We start from the raw sequence: 21,618 nt of genomic DNA, 5'->3' as shown, positions 1-21,618 counted from the left end.
CATATCAGTGTGGTACCACATGCTTGCTGATATGTGCCTGTAAAACTCCCTCTTTATCAGAAAAAGTTGCTGCACAAATATTTAATCTATTCATGTTTTATATCTGAGGCAGCAATTTATATCTGGGTTTCCACCCCCTTGATGAGTCTGGGGTTTTTTCCCCATCCAATTCCCTGATGGTCCATGGAGATCATCAACACATTTTGTATTCCAGCTGTTACAAATCAATCCAGTTAAAATGATTCCTCCAAAACACTTGATTTTTTTTAAATTCCATAATGACCAGACAGGCTGGTACAAACCAATCTTGTGTTCTTTAAATTTCTACAGTACCTAACAGTTACATTTTTCCCCACTAGAATAGAAGATCATGACTCTTCTAAGCCAGCTTTCCCAGTTGCGTGCCTTCAATGTGTGTTAGAATTACAGCTCCTAGAATTTCTCTGTGTGATTTTTTTCGTGGGAATTCTGGATGTTGCAATAGGACTGAAGAAGGCCTTTCTAAGCACTTGTATCTTGTAGTTGATTGTATTTGAAATGTGATAACACAGCTGTGAATTATAAGCTTGTATATTTTCACATTTTTTTTCTTGGACAGATATAACAGACATGCAAGAGAATGGACACAGAAATATGCAATGTAAACTTTGAAGACATTTTCTTATATACCAGAGTACTGTAAATTTTAGGGTTTTTCAAAATTAGAAGTAAATGGAGCACAGTTTACTGTTTTCGGTGTACCATGAAGCCCTTTTTGATTTTTACCCATATAAGTGTGTTTCTGGAACAAGGAAATTAACTACAGAAATTAACCTGAAGACTGTGACGAGAGTATTTATCCTTTCTGTATGCTTTGCAAAAGACATTTATTATGTTTTTTAAAGATACTTGGACATCTGCATCTCCAGCCTACAAGATTCATAGTGCAGTTGTAGAGCAACCAAACTATTTTTGCTGAAAACTAGGTGGTACATAATAAATATTCTGTGTCTTTGAGATGTCAGTCTTGTAAGTCTGTTTGAATGTCATTCTTTGTTAGCTCATTGTATAATTTGTATTTTTTTACTGTATAGACTATATTTTATTTACCATATATTTCAACTCATTTTAGACTTTCTGCACAGTATTGAAAAATACAATTGCTACTAAATGAGTGAACTATTCCTTCCCAAAGGAATATTCTATAAACTGATAGACTTCTAAAAACAAACTTTGCACTCTAATCTTCAGTATGCTGATTATGGGGAAACACATGGTTTTGATTTTGTTGCATACTTTTATTGCAATGTGAACTAATTGCACTGCTCTGTAGAAAAAAATGTAACTAATTTTGTTCTATTCACAGCTGACTTTTTATCCCATATGGGCAATATAATCTCTGACATGTTAACAAGATTGACTTGAAGCTTTTCCGTATAAATAAAACATGTTTTTTACTACTTGTCTTGGCTGTTCTTTAAATCTAGCACATTCTTTACATGTGCATGCTCTGAAAAGATCAAAATATTGTTCAATATATAAAGTATCATGGGAATAACTGACCTGTGTGCTTGAAAATGCTCCTGAGAGCATTATTGTAGCTTTTAAACAAATTACTTACTCATCGTATTCTATTGATCTAAGCGGATCGAACTTTTATCCAGTATAAACAAATGTACCTTCAAGCTTGCAAAGTAGTTTGGAAAATGTGCTTATGATGAAAACAGTTGATTTTAGAAAATCACAAACGCTTCTTCCCCCAGCTGTATAACAATATTTTGATCTGATATTTCTACACACAAACTAATGCTAAAGCCAGTATGTGTATACTGCATGTTTGGGGAAAAACAGCCTTTGGTTCCTTACAGATAAGTGCATTATTTTTGTAATGTAGATTTTGTGGTACTAAACCAGTATGAAATGCATTTTAATTTGTAGCTGAAATAATTCTTAAAAAAAAAAACAATTTAGCTAGAAGATTTTGCTGCCATAAAAGTTAACCCTTTTTTTATCTTAGTGCTTTGGGAGCCAAAAAATATTCAAACAAAAACCCATAATTGGAATGCATCAAAATGTGGCAAACATCCCAGAGGCTATTTTTCTGTTTACTTGGCTTTACTCATAATCTTTTTAGCATTTTAATCTCCACATTTTTGCATCATGCTAATTGCCTTTGAAAAAGTCTTTACTGAGCATTTTATGCATAATAATCAGCTAGGCTTCAGAGGTTTTTTGTCTGTTTTGTTTTACCTCAGTACAATCTAAAGATGGAAGCTTTATAAGATAGCACTGAAACTTCATTGCATTAGTGTCATTGCTTACTGTGAAACAGGCCATCTCTGCAAATAGCCAAAACATGTTTCCATGCAGTAAAATGAATCCTTCGTTATACTTGAAAAAAAAAAGGGATGCCATTGCTTGTGAAGCTATTAACATTGTCATCAGCATTTAAAAGTGGTGGTAAAAGATCCTGACTTTCCACATTTTATCTGTATTAAATGTTTAATAGGTTTGTCCCAGAATATCCCATATCTCTTCTTATTAATAATAGGCTCTGTGAAATTTGGTAGTTTGATTTGCATGGCTGTCAAGTGAAAGAGTGTTTAATCTGCTTTACAGAAATTATATGAAAGATGGTTTGAAATTATTTAGATGTTGTTATGCTTTGAAGTATACTTAATCGGAGGAATTTACTAACCATAATGCAAAATCTTCAGGCTGAGCAAAAGGTGCAAATGAGGTTGCCGCTTAATCTTCATGGGATTGTATGAAGTATCATTTAAGTACCACAAATGTCTTCAGTTGACATTTAAAACTGAAGTTCAGAGGCTGGTTTCACCAACTGAACTTCCAGACTAACCTTAATAACAGTAACATCTTTTAAGCAGATACGGACCAGAGATTCAATTAACTAAAAGGTGTTAAGAATTCTCTGTAATTTTTTTGTGTGCATTTTCTGGAAATTGGTCATTTTCTTTTGTTTTTAAGTGAATCATGATGGTTGGTTTTATCACCCACCCACCCCCATCTCAATATTTGCTCAGTCCTGGTGCATCCATTATGGTGGCATAAATGTGTCTGAACTTCAGTCCCTCCACCAAATGCCAGTTTATACGGTACAGTGCCTTAGCGAGGGCACTAACTGAGCCATCCCATTTTCTGTATAATCCTCACTTGGCATTATTGGTATGACTAAAGCAAAGGATCTCTTTATCAGTGAAATTCTTAAAATGTTAAATCTTTAGTCATTCTAGTTAATGTTAAATAAGGCGTGCTTTCTAGCTACTTCTGATGTGGTGTTTTTCTGCCTGAAGATGTCAGCTGAGGCTTGAATGAAAATAAAATTTTGATTTGAACTTCCAATTTGTAAAGTTGTATTTTTAACCCAGCAGTTTCACCTTTTATGAATGAAAAAAAAAAAGCAGGGCGGTAGTACTGTCCAAATGTCAATTTGGTGCTATGAATAAAACTAGAACTTTTGTAATTATATTACACAAATTCAGTAGGGCTGCTTTGAGCAAAGTATTTCCCAAAGTATTCTTCCAAAGGGGGGGGGATATAATGGCTCCTATAATCCGCAGAAATATTGAAAGAATCACGCGTCCACTTCTTCAACACAATTCACAGAAATAAAAGATATTTACGCTCTTGCATTAAAGAACTAGAAACATAAAGGTACAGATGCAAACTTAATATTTCATTGTTAATTCACCATTAGCAAAATAAGCAAAAGCCTTCCTCAATGTTTCATGACCTTGAGCAAAATTAGTCGATTTATGCTGCTTTCGAAAGACAATATTAGGTTTTTTTAAAAAAAATACAGTACATTTTAGAAGGGTGTATAGCACCAGGAAGCCCAAGTGGGGGAAAAAATTCTCCAGAAACATAAGAGCACAAGCTGTTGAAAGACACCACCGTCTACTATGCAGAGTATTATTTAGCAATAGCAATAGTTAGACTTATATACCGCTTCATAGGGCTTTCAGCCCTCTCTAAGCGGTTTACAGAGTCAGCATATTTCCCCCAACAACAATCCGGGTCCTCATTTTACCCACCTCGGAAGGATGGAAGGCTGAGTCAACCTTGAGCCTGGTGGGATTTGAACAGCTGAACTGCTGAACTGCAGTCAGCTGAAGTAGCCTGCAGTGCTGCATTTAACCACTGCGCCACCTCGGCTCTTATTTGTTAAATGGATACACCCCTTGGTCCTCCAAAGGCTCTGGGCGGCTTCTTGCCACCCATAGCCTTCAATTCCACCCCCAAAGCCTTCATTCCCCTACTGTCGCCGCTTTCAGACAGTAGCACGCATGCGCCATCCTTTCCTTTTCCCCACCCCCGTTCTGTCTCTGGGAGGACTTGACAGACATGTGGTCCATTGAGCCCGCCTCCATTTTTTACCGCTTATTCCGGCGTAGGCGGGAATAAAGTCTCCCTGTTCCCTGATTGGTTTTTCCGTAGATAATGAATTTCCCGCCAAAGCGATCGAACGCACGTGTGTCACCAAAGGACTTTCGGGGGCGGGGTCACGGCTGGCTCCCACCGTTATCCCGAGATATCGGCAACAAAACCTACTTCTTTGTCGGTGGCCAATAATAATAATAATAACAACAACCACCTTCTCTTTCCTTTCCATATTGTAGACTTTATGGACTAGGGGCATAGAAACCGGAACTTGGCCTAACCCCAAAGAGTGTGTTCCCTCAGCTCTCGGGCTGCCTGTGCGCATGTGCCGAGCGGAGTCCCGCCTCCCTTTATGTCGGCGGCAAAGGAACATCCGGGTCGCCCTTGGGCTGTCTCGCTTGCGCGCGGGGCCGGGGGGGGGTGGGAGAGGGCGGAGGCGCGAGGGTCGCCTGAGGGGAAAAGAGCGCGATGGCGGCAACGCTGCTCGCTCGCCTGATAGCCTCGGTATCCGTGTCTGAGCCACGCGGCGTCCTCAGGTAAAGCAAGCCCCCGCTTTCCTTCTCCCCCGTCGTGGTCTCTGCGTCCGTCCCGCTGACCTTCGTTCGGCGCTGGTTCGCAAAGGGTGGTAACTCGACGCCGCTTTAAAAAAAAAAAACGACCTTCCGACGGCCTGGTCCCTCCTGACCGATTTGGGGTGGGGGGCGGTTCCAACGTCCCCGGCCGTTTGCAGGCCCGTAAAGATGCGGCTCGTACCTACCGCCTCATGCCCACCTTTCTCCGTTGTTTTTCTTATCCTTTTGGAGGTCGGTTTGTGTGGCTAAGACCTGAGGGGGCCGAAGCACCGGCGCCTGTTTCAGAAGAGGAGGTTGCGGGTGGGTGGGATATATAGTAATTTTGTACTTAGAATGTGAGCGGGAGGCATTTATAAAATAGCAATATATAGCAGCAATAGCAGTTAGACTTATATACCGCTTCATAGGCCTTTCAGGCCTCTCTAAGCGGTTTACAGAGTCAGCATATTGCCCCCAACAACAATCCGGGTCCTCATTTTACCCACCTCGGAAGGATGGAAGGCTGAGTCAACCCTGAGCCGGTGAGATTTGAACCGCTGACCTGCTGATCTAGCAGTAGCCTGCAGTGCTGCATTTAACCACTGCGCCGCCTTGGCTCATAATAATAATAAAATAATAATAAAATAATAAAATAAAATCACGAGCTTTTTAGAAGAGCGACTTATGCTCTCTGGCGATAAAAAATCCTCCCCCTGGATTACAGGAACAGAACGGGAACACCAATATAAGACTTGAGCCATTTAAGTTTAGAATAGAGGCAGGAATTAGAAAGGGGGGAATATTATGTATAGTACAGAATAATAAATGGAAGGGACCTTGGAGGTCTTCTAGTCCAACCCCCTGTTTAGGCAGGAAACCCTACACCACTGTAGACAAATGGTCGCCCTATTCCAGACTTCACCTCCCTGCCTTTTCCTAATCTGGGAAAGAAAGGACCCTGCTGAATACAGATTACTATTATTTAAGATAAAATGCGCTAAATTACTGAACTTCTTTGTTCTGAGCCTTATGACCGTTTAGTTTTTCATCCCGTGGTTATTTTATTGGGAATGTCTTCATTGGGTTCCTTCCTGCCTTTCTTTTGAATTATAAATAGGCATTTGCGTAAAGAAGCTTTTATTAGAACGTATGTACTGGTTTTTAATACACTTAAGGGATTTGAGAAGGGTGTATATATCTCTATTTAGTATCCACCTTATTGTTGTTGTTTTTTTAAATTTGTGTTTATAAACTAAGAATGGGTTAAGTGTTTTGGCTAGAGCAGTGTTTTTCAACCTTTTTTGTGCAAAGGCACACTTTTTTCATGAAAAAAATCACGAGGCACGCCACCATTAGAAAATGTTAAAATTTTTTAACTCTGTGCTTATATTGACTATATATAAAGTGTTTTTCCCACGGCACACCTTACACTATGTCACGGCACACTAGTGTGCCGCGGCACAGTGGTTGAAAAACACTGGGCTACAGGGCAAAGCGAAAGCACGCTAAAGCAGCACCTTGCGCCATTCCGATCAATAAGCCAAAAAAAAACCAACCACATTTTCCAACTGTGATTTATACTCTTCTAAAGTTTTTTTTGCTATAATGGGCACATACTGCTAAGACAGAAATAAGCCATCTGGCATTATGAGTCCTTGCCATGTTATGGATTTTGTGGGCTTTAGGATTCTGCCAGAGGTTGAAAAAGAGAAAGGTTCTCTTTTGAATTTTGCGCGCTTCCCAGTATTACCACTTGCGGTGGTAGGAATTTCCAGCTGCCGTGATTCTCCTTCCGGGCTATTTATTGCTTTTAAATGTTGTAAAATGTGGATTTTTTAGATTTGATCTGATTTGTGAAGCTTTTTGTGTGTTTTTTGCAATTTTAATGCAAGATCTGAAAATTGTTTAAAGAGCTCTTCCAGATTGAGAAAAGTTGGCTTAGTGCAGTCTGTGAACTTTTAACATTGTGATTAATTTTATATAGAATTCAGACAAAAGTGTTCTTATGTAATATTTATTTCTTACTGTTTATTTTCCTCCTGTTTTCACTTTGATGTTCCATAACTACCTTGGAAAAAGTTAAGGTGCAACTTTAAAACCTTGGTGATTTTGTTCTGGGTTTAGGTTAAAATGTTTTAATTAGGACATTGTTTCTAATTTTGTAATTAGGATATCGTTATAACTGAGTCATTTTTTTGCACTGATGATATAACCAGGGTAATAAAACGTCTGCAAAAAAAACCAACCAAGTTCAGAATGCACCAAGGACCCTTAATTTCAATCCTGAACTACAAATATTCTCCTTTATTAGTGACTGCTTTTTCTTAGACTCTTCAGTTTGTGCTTTTTTAAACAATGCCTAGTTTCCCATTATTTATATGCTACTATTACAGTTTAGATGTATTAATAGTTGATATTTTTATTTCTGTCTACCATAGATGCACTGCCATTCCTTCACTGGAAAAATGTTTTTCAAAATATTTTAGTTCTGACAGTTCTCCAAAGCGTCCTCAGTCATCATACCTTACTTTTCTAAATACACAGCGTGACTTTTACAAGAAAAAATATCCAGGTAAGTTTGTCTATAAAGTTAAGAAATTAGTTTCCTTGATAGCTATTTAATTTACTTTTATTGAATTTAGTTGTAATCAGTTCAGAGTTGGGCAGGTTATAAATATTGTAAAAATATTTGTTAGTAAACTAAAATAAATTCCACAAAAATCTGTTATATGTTATGCATATACCTCCCCCCCACCCCGAAAATAAGACCCCTATGCCTCTGCCTGGCTGCTGGACCTGCAGCATCTCCTGCTGCTGGTCTCGCAGAGGTTCTTTGCCCTCCTGTCCATGCTACTCTCAGCTGCCCTGCTGGGCTGCTCCTGCCTGATGCGGGGTAACTCGGCCCAGATCCCTCCCTCCCCTGTGCAAGCTCCGTAACGGCCCTACAGTGGGTTTGGGAGGGGAGCCTGCCCCTTTCTCCTTTGCACCCCCAAACCCCAACTTCCCTGGTTGCTGAGCCCCCAGCCTGCATCCCTCGCTGGAGCAAGATGCAAGACTAGAGGCCAGACAGGAGCTCCTGCCCACTGAAGTGTGGCTGCATCCCTCCTTGGAGGCTCTGCAGCAAGACAGACAGATGGAAGAAGGAGGGGATGTTGCCCCTTCCTCCTTTGTGCCCTAAAACCCCATTTTCCCTGGCTGCTGAGCCGGCCCAGGTGGGACGAGGTTGGTCAGCGAAGGCCTCCAACCTTGCAATCCTGCAGAGGGAAGGCAGAGGTGGCCAGTGAGGGTGTAGAGGCCTCCAGCCTTGTAATCCTATACAGGGAAGGTAGATGTTTGCTCTGGAGCTGCATAGGTAATATTGAGTTACATGTCTTGCTCCAATGAGAAGGCTGCAGGACCGCGATGGAGCTCACGCAGGACAGGGAGTGGCACAGCCCAAAGGCAATGGTGGGTGAGGCACTCGGGAGTTCGTAGGTCTGGGCTGAATTGCCCTGCACCAGACAGGAGCAGCCCAGCATGGCAGCCAAGAGCAGCGCATCCAGGAGGGTGAAGAGCCCCCACAAAGCCAGCAGTGGCAGGTGCAGTAGGCCCAGCAGCTGGGCAGCGGCATGGGCGGGGAGCCAATCCCAATGCACCACACGGCCTTCTGTCTTTTTTTATTTTTCCAGTAATGACACCATTGGAATCTACTGTTATGATTTTTCCCCCCAAGAGGACAATCTCCTTAAAAAGCCATTATCCCTTTTTCTTGTTATGTAAAAGAACTGTGAGTAAAGTTAGTTAAGAAATATAGTTTGCTCATTAAATCTCTTGTTTAGATTTCTCAGATAATTGGGGTAAATGTGAATGGTATGGATACTAAAATTTGATTTAATGTACCAGCTCTGATATACATGTGTCATGTAAACTTTAAATCTTTATAGATTATTATTACTATTATATTATTGTTATTATCTAGACCTGAACCATCATCAGCTGATGAAAGAGATAGCGCGTATCTGGAGGGAATTACCACAACATGAAAAGGAAGTATGTATAATTTTGTCCTATATTATTTTTTTGCTTACAAATAGAATGCTATTTTCATGGAGTATGATTGTTAATGTGGTTAGGATGCTGGGTTGGAGGTTAGCAAGTCCACGTTCAAGAACTTAGTGCTGCATTGGAGCAGGATGATCTCTCATTCTTCGCTCCAGCTCCTGTGAAAAGAGCCCCAAGTGGCAATGGTAATGTCACTGGCTAATCCTTTCAACCCAGAAGCATTGCTTCCAACATGAGTGTTGCAACATGCACATTAGGAATCATGAATTCTAGAACTGACAAGAAATGCTTCTTGTATTCATAAAAATATAGTATCATTTCTTTAATATTTGACCTTTTAGTTTGATATGTGTACATTTTATTGCAAAATTTAGTTTTCTTTATTTTTAGCATTATGAAGCAATTGTGAAACCTGAATGGGATAAATATAAAGAACAAATGGCCAAATATAGATCTCAGCTAAATCCTGTAGAGGACGCAGCTTTGAAAGAGGAAAAAAGGATAAAGAAGGAAATAAGAAAGCAAGCAAGAATAAAGAGGGTAGTGTTTACTATTTTCATATCCAAATATTTGAGGACATTGTTGTTGTACAAAATACATTTGAACCTTAATTTTGTTTGTTTGTTTTTCTTTCAAACTATCTCTAGCTGTGACCCACTGTGTATGCTTATGATTTTTTTTATAAAGAAACCTCTAAATTGTGTTTATTCACATAACAATAAATGACATGGGTCACACCTTTTGATTAAGATATACAGTATGTCATCAAAGAATATATTTCACATACTAAATCAGAGTTAATTTCTAACTCAAATTATATAGTTGCTCATTCACAGCTGTGGAACATAGAATTAAAAATCAAAACAAAAATAGCTAAAATAATGGTACCAAAAGACAATCCCTATTTAACCATATGAAAACTCAGGATCAAATTGATGTACCTTCCCAATTTCCAAGCCTATATTATTGTTATTGTTCAGGCTGAATTTAGCATTTGTATTCACCTCTTCAGTCCTTCCCAAGACATGGAATAGATGTTGATGTTGATGGTATCGAAGGATGTACCAAGGTAAAACTGCCTTTTACGATTGACTGATGATAACTTTCATCAATGCCAATAATATAATAATTGTGTGTGTGTGTGTGTGTAAAAACCTAGAGCAATTTCAACGAAACTTGGTACACAGATGACTTACTCTCTGGAAACAAATACTGGGGCAAGATACCTCTTAACACCCCTCAGTGTGTGTATTCTGTTAAGATACAGGCTGCTGTGCCTTAAAATGGCTTCTGTACTGCTATAAATTCCTTCTACTGTACAGTGCAGTAGAGTTGCCATGGTAAAGGCTTCACAGTACTCCCAAAGGGGACTCCCTCTGGAAGGGGGGAAAATCCAACAATAGAAATTACAATTGGTCCAGACACTTCCCCCCTATAAATAAATACCCAGGCAATGCCGGGTTATCAACTAGTTAACTATAAGCCAGTGAGCTTATTTTCAGATTATTCCTTCTGTTCTTTATAATTTTTCTGAATCTTTGCAATTAAATGTCTTTTAATAAAGTGATTAAAGTGCCTCATAAAGGAACGTTCTCCTAATAAACTGGAGTCTCTAGTAGGAGTGGAATTCAGAGCAAGCTCTGAGATATAGGATACCTTTAAATTGCCTTAATGTACACAGTCTTTTTATTGACTTTCCTTGAATGGGTTCCGTATCATTAAACACATCTGTTTTACAAAGGTCCTGTCCATTTGTTACTGTAGGAATTGACAGCATTGGGAAACCAAAAAAAAGTCGGAGTTCCTTCAATATTTTTGTTTCTGAACATTTCCAAGAAACCGAAGCCGCCTCAAGTAAGGTAAGAAAATGAGATGGCAAGTAACATAAAGAAAAAGTGCTAAACTTCGTATTACTCCCAAATTCCTGAAATGAATTGGTATACTGTACCCCAACTCCCACAGTGAATAAAATTAATGGTAACAAAAATATATACAGATAGTCCTCAAGTTATGAACACGATCACACAAATTTATGTTGCTACGTGAAACATTGTTAAGGGTGTTTGCCCTATTTTACAACTTTTCTTCCCACAGTTGGTTAAAGTGAATCATGGCATTTGTTAAATTAGTAACACGGTTGTTAAATGAATCTGGCTTCCCCATTGACTTCGCTTGTCAGAAGGTCGCAAAAGCTGTTCACGTGACCTCAAGGTCACTGCAACCGTCATAAATATGAACCATTTGCCAAGCCCCCTAAATTTTGATAGTGTGACTATGGGAATGCTACACGGTTGTGTGAAAAATAGTCAAGTCCCTTTTTTCAGTGCTGTTGTAACTTAGAACAGTCCACTAAATGAACTGTTATAAGTTGAAGGCTACCCGTATCACCTAATTTTAATGACTGAGTTTTAATTTTGTTACTCTAGGGGGTACCTGGACTGTGTGGGCTTGTGAAATCAAAGAAGGGACCAAGCCCCAGAATGAGTTTTGGCACAACCTGAGCTTTGCATGATCTGCTTTTAAAACCTTCAGATTTGTTTTTAAGGTGATACTTTCCCCCAAGTTTTTCATATCATGTAGTTTGAGAATTCTTCATCTAAAGGATACATTATATGGGGGATAGAAAATATTTTATTTATAACATTTTAAACATGAAATTTCACAAAAGTGCTGGTCTAAGCTTAAAACATAGTTCACGCAAAGCACATAAAGAGGCTGTGCCAATCTATTAGGCTTCAAGGGAAAGAGAAAAGCCCCCAGGGTTAGAGAGAACTTTTCAACAGTTAACATTTCTGCCAACTTATTAGCCCTTAATGATAGGAATCAATCAAAATTCACACATCAGAACAGTTAATATACAGGGCAGAATTTATGATGAATTACATGAAATTATTGTTTTGTATCTAGCCAAATGGAATCACTGTAAGTACAAATGGGAAGCTGTAAACTAATGAGTTACCTACTTGGCTTTGCATGAAGTCCAAAGTAAGAAATTTCTTTTACGACCAAAATTGGAAGATCTTAGAATTCATACTGAAATTTAATCTTGGGTCATCAGAAATGGGCAACAACTAATTTTGTTTTAAATCTAATATCTAGAGCTAATCAGTGTAAAAAAAATGGGTGCACAAAACATTTTCACTTTGAAATATGTCAAGTGCAAAAAAATAAGACGGTTTCAGCTTAAAGTTGGCTATTTTGAACATTACAGAAAACTCTGAATTTGAAACACTTCCAAAATGCCTGAAATGACTCATTTAAAATTCCCGGATGGTCATGTCAATATGACCCTTAATAGCCAAAAAGTAAGTTTATTCACTAAGGACTTGTTTCTGAGGTCTATCCTTGATTTGAAAGCCGTACTTTCACATAAACATACAATGGTTAGACCCAATATATGACATAATACATTAAAAACTAGATTATGTTCAGGGAATTAATAGGATCTTTTTATATTTTGATTGCATCTTGAATTGGTTTTCAGACAATATAATAGTAACAATTTTATCTCTGATTTTTTTTCTTGCTAATTTCCTCTTTTTTTAGCAGCTAGTTTAATAGTTTAGATATTATTTCCAGTTTCAACAATAGGTCATTCTCTGGCTTTGGAAATCTGCAGAGAAGAAACCACATATTTCTGAAAGCAATGTTAGTGTCCTTTAGTTATTAAATTAACTAGCAAGTAAGAATTAAGGAAGGTTCTTTATAATTTATCAACTCTTCTTTTGCCATTCCATTTTTCATTTCTGGTTCATCCATAATTCTCACAAAAATTAATTTTGCTGACTGTAATTTTATTAATTGTGAATCATTTAAAATTATAACTGTACTTGTAGATTCTCACAAGTACCATAAATTGACTGAAGAAGAGTATAAAATTAATTATAATTTGTTTATCTTGGATCTTTTGGTAGTCTCATTTTAGAGTAATACAAATGTCCAATGTAAGTACAGAACAAATAAAGTGACTAAGGGATTTCCACATAATTTTAGTGAATTATTCTTTTTTTTTCATGTAGGAAAGATTTAAAGCTTTATGTGAAGAATGGAAAAATATGGCCAGTCCTCAAAAGCAGGTACATCATAAAACTGGTATTGATGCCAAGTTTAACCTTACATCTAAATTAGGAATCTTATCATATTTAATTCTATAGCCAAGAATTTTGGAATGTTGATAATTGAATGCCCTGTTGTGAAATGAATTATTGTCTATTTCATAGCTCTAATTATTGGAAATACGTTTATATGAACCTAGGGCTATTGGCCTATTATGTCTGATTTATGATTTTTTTATCAGATGAAAAAAGATCAGGGAAAATGTATTATTGAAATGTTTAAATCTGCTCATTCATAAAGCATGAGATGAAATAAGCTATGTCTCATGAAGTTATGCCATTCCATAAAATTTGTTATTTGAAAAAGGTATACCAGACTCTTTATTTTTGGCTGTCCTAAGAGTAAACATGGCTGTCCTACTACAATTCATAGAGAACTCTGATTTTTTCTCTCCTCTGAATGAAATTATATATGTATACTGGTGCACAGGTATGACTGGCTATCCGGTTTGAAATTCAGCATAGGTCGTCTCAGCCATCATTTTGTCATCAATCATTCTAAGTTACACCACCATTGAACGAATGGTAGTTAGGACTGATCATCAGTTCCAGCCATCAGCACCCTCACAGTCATATATTGATTGTGACTTATGATTGGTTGCAATAATCACATGATTACCATTTGCAACCTTCCCTAGAAAATCAGTGGGCAAACTAGAATAGAAGGCCACAAGTTGCTGAGATAACTCTCCCTACTCTGCATACCTTTTCTTAGCCCTCTGTGCTTTTGGTGTACTGTGGTCTCCACGCACACTCCTGCGGACTCTATTGCTCCCTCCCTCACCCGACAGCAACCAGTTACCTGCCTGCTGACATGGGATTTGCAGCTTCCTGCCAGCAAGATGTTGTCTTACCTAACAATCATTGGGTTTAGTTTACAACCACTTCAGATAGCGATGGAAATCCCAGCTCCAATTGCCCTTGTAAGTTGAGCACTACTTGTAACCCAGACCGTAGCTTTCCTCCAAATAACTGGGGAAATTGAACCTGAAATCAATAATTTCAGGCTGAGACCTGATACTCAAGGGAATCAGATTTTCCTATTGCTTAAAAATACAATTATGAAGCCTCGTTTTATTGATTATTAAATAATAGGCATAGCTATTAAAAGGAGCTCTTATATGACCATTAATTCATCAACAAATTCTTCACCAATGCCTGCTTTATTCATGCAGACAGTACTTTTTAAAATGCAAGCAGTATTTTAATGGTAGATATTACAAAATTAAATAATATTGAAAAGCTGAAACAATATTTGTAGTTTTGACAACATCTGTTATTTTAAGTTAATAGTATGAGCAAATTTGCCTTAAGGTCCATTTTTTTTTCACTTTAACATACTGATTAATGCATAATTCCACTTGCCAAATATGAGGGCTTATCTTGTCTGTTTCAAACAGAAAAAGGATCATAGCTAACCAAGCTCTCATTCCCTCCCCCTCATAGGAATTTACATGATTTGTATAAAGAGCTCCTATATAATGTTAAATCCTGCGAAACATTACAGATGACTGAGGTTTTGCAGAGAAATTCTTCATTTGTTTTTTGACAATTTGTGCAGAGAAATTCACCATTTTTGGAACCCCATTTCTTTGTAACTGCTTCATACATGAAGCTAAATCATAATGAGGTTCATTTGATTTTGGTTTAGAAAATTATGCAGACCAAGCCATAAAGGTTTGTAAATTTTGGTTTATACCTTTGCACAATTCATACGAATTGCTTTCAATTTGGGATTAATCAAAATGCGGTTAAAGATTGTGACTTAACATATGTGAGTAGCTTATATACTGCTTTACAGGTCTACAGCCAGCTTGCAGAAGATGATAAGATTCGCTACGCAAATGAAATGAGATCATGGGAACAGCAAATGAAAGCAAGTGGGCGTGGAGATGTTCTAAATTATAAATTCACAATGATACGGAAAACGAAAGAAACCTGAAACAGAACCTTTAAGCTGAAAATAAATATTTGGAAAGCAATATTGTTTCATCAGCAACAAATAAAACCAGTGCAAGAGTAAAGCCATCTGAGGAATAAGTTTTAAAATGTATTACGTTATTCCTGACTGCAAGTGAAAGTCATTTGTCATTTATTGAGGGTTATTCCCCATAAATACAAGTATTTTCCTTTTTTTTGTAAACAGTCAAGCATTTATAATCAAGTTTGTGGAAATTTAAGTGATTGCTAATCATGAGAACGGTTGTATTTTTTTTTCTGGACATAGGATTTTTTTTTTAATTAAAACACCTTGAAGTATAAACCGGTGTCTTGTGATTTAGAGGAATTTAATTGAAATATTTATTGCAGTGAAATATTTATATATAACAAATTTCAGTCATGTAATTAAACCATTGGTTCACAAATTTTCAATAGTATTTGGAAGATGCATTTTAATTTGTGTCTAGTAACAGCACATATGAATATACACATAAAACAATTGCAAAAAATGAACTATAATAAGGTTTATGCAAAATATATTAGTATTGCTGTTTAGATCTGGCAGAGTGATTAGTACTGTAATAGCACTTAGCATTTCATTTATTAAATTTTCATTCATTTATTAAATTTATAGGCTGTCCAATCCCAGAGGACTCGGGGCGGCTTACAACGAAAGAAGAAAAAAAGAAAAGCAAAATAACTAAAAAATAGTTTTAAAATTCACAACACACATACATTCTATTCGGGCTGGACTTTAACACTAAGGTCAACAGCCCCAGGCCTGCCGAACAGCCAGGTTTTAACAGCTTCCTGAAGGCCATGAGAGTGAGTAAAGTCTGGACCTCTGGGGGTAGCTGATTCCACAGGGTCAGAGCAGCCACAGAGAAGGCTCTCCTCCAGGGGCCCATCAGCCGACACTGTCTGGCTGATGGTATCTGAAGGAGGCCCACCATGTGGGATCTTATCGGCCGTTGGAAGGTGTATGGCAGTAGGCGGTCTCGTAGATAGGCTGGTCCTAAGCTATGTAGGGCTTTAAAGGTAATAACCAATACCTTGATTGCGTCCGGAGACCAATTGGCAGCCAGTGCAGCTCACGGAGGACAGGTGTAATATGGATGTATCTCGGTACACCCAATATCGCTTGCGCGGTGCATTCTGGACTAGCTGTAGTCTCCGAACACTTTCAAGGGTAGCCCCATGTAGAGCACATTGCAATAATCAAGCCTTGAGGTGACCAGGGCCTGAGTGACCGTCTGAAGTGCCCCCCTGTCCAAGTAGGGCCACAATTGGTGTACCAGGCGAAACCTGGGCAAAGGCCCCCCTGGTCACAGCCGACAGATGGTGTTCAAGTGTCAGCTGTGAATCCAGGAGGGACCCCCAAATTGCAAGCCCTCTCTGAGGGGTGTAAATTTTTCACCCCCCGGGATCAAGGACGAACTGTCTGAACTGTCCCTCGGGGGCAACATCCAAAGCCACTCGGTCTGTCAGGATTGAGTACCAATTTGTTCATCCCATCCAGATTCTGACAGCTTCCAGGCATCGGCACATCACGTCTGCCGCTGAGCTGGCATGGGACAGATAGATACCATTGAGTATCATCTGCATAGTGATGGTACTTTATCCATGCCGTCGTATGATCTCACCTAGCGGCTTCATGTAGATGTTAAATAGGAGGGGGGACAGGACCCAAACCCTGTGGCACCCCACATTTGAGGGGCCTGGAGGTTGACCTTTGTCCCCCGACCAACACTGACTGCGACCTACTGGAGAGGTAAGAGGAGAACCACCGTAGAACGGTTCCTCTCACTCCACCTCCAGACGTCGCAGAGGGATCCATGGTCGATGGTATCGAAAGCCACTGAGAGGTCAAGAAGCACCAGGATAGAGGAATGTCCTCTATCCCTGGCCCGCCAGAGATCATCAATCAGTGCGACCAAAGCGGTTTCAGTGCTGTACCCAGGCCTGAAACCAGACAAAGGAATCCAGATAATCCGCTTCATTCAAGGTCCATCAGAGTTGAAGCACCACCACCTTCTCAACAACCTTCCCCAGAAAAGGAAGATTGGAGACAGGACGGTAGTTTTTCAGGACAGCTGGATCCAGGGAAGGCTTCTTGAGGGGTCTCACCACCGCTTCCTTTAGTGGTTGCGGGAAAGACCCCTCCTGCAAAGATTGTTGGTAATCGCCTGGAACCAGCCTTGAGTCACCTCCCTGCTGGTCGAGACCAGCCAGGAGGAGCACGGGTCCCGTAAGCAGGTGGAGGTGCTCATCGCTCCCATGGCCTTGTCCACTTCCTCAGGGGTGACAAATTTGAACTCATCCCAGGAAGTCCGACTTAGACCTACCCTCGGCATCTCGGCTGGTATTGCCCAAGCGGAGTCAAGGTCTGTCCGAAACTGAGTAATTTTATCCGACAAAACTGAACAAATTCCTCAGCTCTTCCCTGCATGGGTTCCCCCACTCCCTCACCTTTCAGGAGGGAGCGGGTCACCCTGAACAGGGTGGCTGGGCGGGATTCTGTGGACGCAATAAGAGCAGAAAAGTGCGTGCATTTTGACGCCCGTATCGCCACTAGGTAAGTCCTAATAAAGGCTCTTAGTAGTGTTCGATCAGATTCAGAGTTACTAGTCCTCCAACGTCGCTCTAGGCGTCTCTTTTGGCGCTTCATCTCCCGGAGTTCCTCGGTAAACCAAGGTGCCCTCCTGGATCCACTGCTACGGAGAGGCCTCAAAAGCGCAATCCGGTCCAGTGCCTCAGTCGCCGCAACATTCTAGGCAGCGACTAAGGATTTGTTCGGATTGCGGGCAAGGGAGTCAGGTATCTCTCCAAGCTCCCTCTGAAATCCCATCGGGCCCATCAGGCGCCTGGGGCGGAACCACTTAATTGGTTCCATCTTCCTGCAGTGAGGGAGTAGTGTTCTGAAGTCAAAACTCAGCAAGGAGTGATCTGACCATGACAAGGGTGAGGTCTCTATTCCCCTTAATTCCAGATCACGTCTCCACTGCCCCGAGAGAAATGCAAGGTCGAGTGTGTGTCCCTCTCTATGAGTTGGACCCTGAACTACTTGGGTCAAGTTCATGGTTGTCATGGAGGCCATGAACTGTGCCCCCTCAGAGTGTTCGCCGAGAGACGGTAGATTAAAGTCCCCCAGCACCATTAGCTGGGGAACTCTACCGCCAACCCGGCTACTGCCTCTAGTAGCACAGTAGGCAGGGCTGTCATGACGCAGCTGGGAGGTACGTCAGGAACAAGCCCACTTGAACCCCTAGGTCCAACTTCAAGAAGAGACTCACACCCCACAATCTCTGCGGCAGGGATCCTGCAAGGGACTAACGACTCCCGGACAACCACTGCTACTCCCCCACCCCTTCCCCTGGTGTCGTGGTTGGTGGAGCACCTGGAACCCATCTGGGCACATTTCTGAGAGGGGGACTCCTCCCTCTTGGCCCAGCCAAGTTTCGGTTATACATGCCAGGTCTGCCCCCTCGTCTAATATTAAGTCCCGGATGAGGGGAGCCTTATTCACAACAGACCTGGCATTTAGCAGCAGCAACCTGAGACCAGGGCCCTGATCTCCTCTGCCACCAGGTTCTTGAGGTGAGCCTGAGGGGCCGGAACAAAGAATCGCTGTAATGTAGCGAGTCCTTCCCCGGTAATGGCTAGCCCTACAGCTCACGTCATATCTGCCCCTCCTGGTTGTAACCGAAATGCTCCGACCTCCCCCCTCTCCCATGGCTCCCATTCTTCCCGGCAGGCCACACATACCATTCACTCTAGGATGAAGGGCAGATCCGGGCCCCCATCATATTCACCCAACAAACATTCTGCTCAGACGCACCCCACAGTAGTCATTAAAATACAATACAGCGATAAAAATAATTAAATTAATGAAATTAAAAGTGGGCACATTCACTCTCACACTCAGCACACTAGTTAAAATGCCGTTCTTGAGGCCGCAAAACGAAGGCGGTCCAGCTCCCGCAGGGCTTTGATGGCCGAAATGTAGAGGGTGATGATGGCCGAAGTGTTCACCCCAGGATGGAGCAGCCGTAGTTCCAAGGCGCTTTTCAGGGAGGTCAGGAGCTGCTGCCGCTGATTGGTCCTTTCCAGGCAATACTTCAGGTCTTCCACTGCAGGCTTCGACTCCGGGAAATCGTGGATGATGCTGTAGAGCTCCTCGATGCACAAGCTGGCATACAGGCGGTAGCAGAACCTCTGGACGTGGAACCGCCAGCGCTTCAGGGGGCTGCTGGGCAGGGACGCCCCGGCATTCTCTTGCAGGAAGACCCTGCTGAGCCAGCCAATGACCTTCTCTATCCACTCTTGGAACTCGGCGAGGAAGGAGCACTCGCACTCGCCCCGGCAGCGCCACTCCACGCGCTCCTTGATCATCCCGTGCAGCACGTGCGTCACGGTGTCGGCGCTCACCCGCTCCAGCAGGTTCAGCTCGTGGAGGATGGCGTTGAGCTGCTGGAACTGAGTGGCTTCAGCAAAAGGCCTGCGATGAATGTGGCCTTTCATTCCCAAGTGCGGCCTGCGGTTTCCCTTTTTCACCCAAACTAGTTTGCAAGGTAGAAGTCTGAGCAGAGCCAGGGCAGAGGAGATCCGGCCAGCTGATCTCTTGCCTCTTCCAAATGGCAGCCGGTAGCACTTAGACATATATACCACTTCACAGTGTTTTTCGGCCCTCTTAAGAGGTTTTGTAGAGTCAGTACATTGCCCCCAACAATCTGGGTCCTCGTTTTACCAACCTTGGAAGGATGGAAGGCTGAGCCTGGTGAAATTCAAACTGTCAAACTGCTGGGAGCCAGTGATCAGCAGAAGTAGCCTGCAGTGCTGCATTCTAACCACCACACCACCACAGCTCTTGTGTCATAGTTTGTGTCAGCAGAAGGAATCCTAATATATTTCTTCCACTCCAGAATTTTGGAGATATTGGAACAGATTTGAGATTTGGGCTGTTGTGTGAGGGAGAGAAATTCCAATAAATAGAAGGAAGGAACATACAATTTGAATATTGCTGATAAGCCTCTGCCTAACTAGGTAGAAACTATAGTATTGAATTGAATTGAATTCTTTATTGGCCAAGTGTGATTGGACACATAAGGAATTTGTCTTTGATGCATATGCTCTGTACATAAAAAGACAAGATGCATTCATCAAGAATAATAAAATACAACACTTAATGATAGTCATGAGATACAAATAATCAGGAAACTGTCAATATAAATCATAAGGATACAAGCCACAAGGTTACAGTCATGCAGTCATAAGTGGGAGGAGGTGGGCGATAGGAACCATGAGAAGACTAATAGTAATGCAGCCTTAGTGAATAGTTTGACAGTTGAGGGAATTATTTGTTTAGTAGAGTAGATTATTTTTTAGGCATTCGGGGGGGAAACTTCTTGTGTCTAGTTCAGTGTTTCTCAAGCTTGGCAACTTGAAGATGTCTGGACTTCAACTCCCAGAATTCCCCAGCCAGCATTCGCTGGCTGGGGAATTCTGGGAGTTGAAGTCCAGACATCTTCAAGTAGCCAAGCTTGAGAAACACTGGTCTAGTTGTTTTGATCTGCAGTGCAGGGGTGGTTTCAACCGGTTCGTGGCGGTCCCTGCGAACCGGTTGGTCGCTGAACCCAGAAGTAAGTAACTTCCGGGAACGGCGAAGGGCCCGCCCGCCCGCGGTCCTTACCCGGTTTTGACGAGTTCTGCGCTTCCACGCATGCGCAGGACGCATACAGCGCCTGCGCGATTATCCAGGAGCAGCTGGAGCGTCACGCAGACGCTAGTACGCATGCGTGCACCGTGCGCATGCATGAGGATGCCGCCGGCCCCTTTCCAACCGAACCGGTTGGAACGGGGCGAGAAACCCACCCCTGGTGCAGTGCTCTATAGCATTTTTTTAATGCTTTTTTTTTTTTTGTTAAAATGTTTTTATTTTCCATTTTTCATTTTCCTACAGTCACATATATACTGTGCATAACCGGGGCCATAGAACATTAAACAATAATCACAGCAGTTCCTCTTGTCAGCAATACCCCCAGAAATATGAATAAAATCAACTCAAACTCAAATAGAAACCCAATATACCTCTTCCGCTCTCCATACACCTCTTTCTTCCGCCCCCCTCCAACTTACTATCTTCCCTCCATCATCCCCCTCTACCCTACTTCCCCTCCCCCTACCACTCCTCTCTCCCAGTCCACTCCCTCCCTTCCTTCTCACCCTCCCTCCCATCCTCTCTCCCGCTCTCTCTACCCCTTTTTCTTCTATCCCACTCCTCCTCCCCTTGGTGTATTTCTACTATCTGTCAATGTATTTAGCTTGTCCTATTAAAGAAATTAAAGAGAAACAGTATACATGTGAAATCGCATTACATTGAAATCTAACTCATAGTATATGTCCCACCCTACCCTACCCTACCCTCCCCCCTAACACCCCACCTCTATAGCATTTTCGAAACAGCGAAATCGAAAAAATTTATGTCCAGGATGTGAGGGGTCTGTAGCTGTTTTATAGCATGGTATAGTCTTCATTGTCATTGTACAAAATAAATACAATGAAATTGGTTTCACAGCCCTCTTTTTGACTCC

General features: G+C 41.2%; 2 protein-coding genes across 4 annotated transcripts in view; both read left to right on the top strand.

Annotated features, from left to right (window-relative positions):
- UBE2D1 (ubiquitin conjugating enzyme E2 D1) overlaps nucleotides 1-3,335 on the top strand; it is a 40,568-nt gene extending 37,233 nt beyond the window's left edge. For 2 of the 3 annotated variants that reach the window (XM_032232059.1, XM_032232060.1), the window contains one exon: nucleotides 360-590. In XM_032232059.1, coding sequence (XP_032087950.1) covers nucleotides 360-522 — 163 coding nt within the window. In that variant the 3' untranslated portion in view covers nucleotides 523-590. The other variant, XM_032232061.1, reaches the window with a different exon arrangement.
- A 1,423-nt stretch (nucleotides 3,336-4,758) lies between these two features.
- On the top strand, nucleotides 4,759-15,350 carry TFAM (transcription factor A, mitochondrial). The gene is made up of 7 exons (XM_032231677.1): nucleotides 4,759-4,916; nucleotides 7,370-7,503; nucleotides 8,890-8,960; nucleotides 9,363-9,559; nucleotides 10,714-10,831; nucleotides 12,992-13,048; nucleotides 14,889-15,350. Exons 1-7 carry the CDS (start codon nucleotides 4,849-4,851, stop codon nucleotides 15,027-15,029), a joined length of 786 nt encoding a protein of 261 aa, XP_032087568.1. The 5' UTR covers nucleotides 4,759-4,848; the 3' UTR covers nucleotides 15,030-15,350.
- Nucleotides 15,351-21,618: the final 6,268 nt, after the last annotated feature.

The sequence above is a fragment of the Thamnophis elegans genome, chromosome 15 (genome assembly GCF_009769535.1).
Source record: "Thamnophis elegans isolate rThaEle1 chromosome 15, rThaEle1.pri, whole genome shotgun sequence".
NCBI lineage: Eukaryota > Metazoa > Chordata > Lepidosauria > Squamata > Colubridae > Thamnophis > Thamnophis elegans.
This window is presented reverse-complemented; position numbering and strand designations above follow the sequence as displayed.

Bases quoted from the DNA above. Each gene is read 5' to 3' on its own strand.
- TFAM (XM_032231677.1), top strand. From the start codon at position 4,849: ATGGCGGCAACGCTGCTCGCTCGCCTGATAGCCTCGGTATCCGTGTCT. The intron at 7,504-8,889 runs GTAAGTTTGTCT...GTTATTATCTAG, and splicing joins TTACAAGAAAAAATATCCAG to ACCTGAACCATCATCAGCTG. The intron at 9,560-10,713 runs GTACAAAATACA...TGTTTTACAAAG, and splicing joins TATTTGAGGACATTGTTGTT to GTCCTGTCCATTTGTTACTG.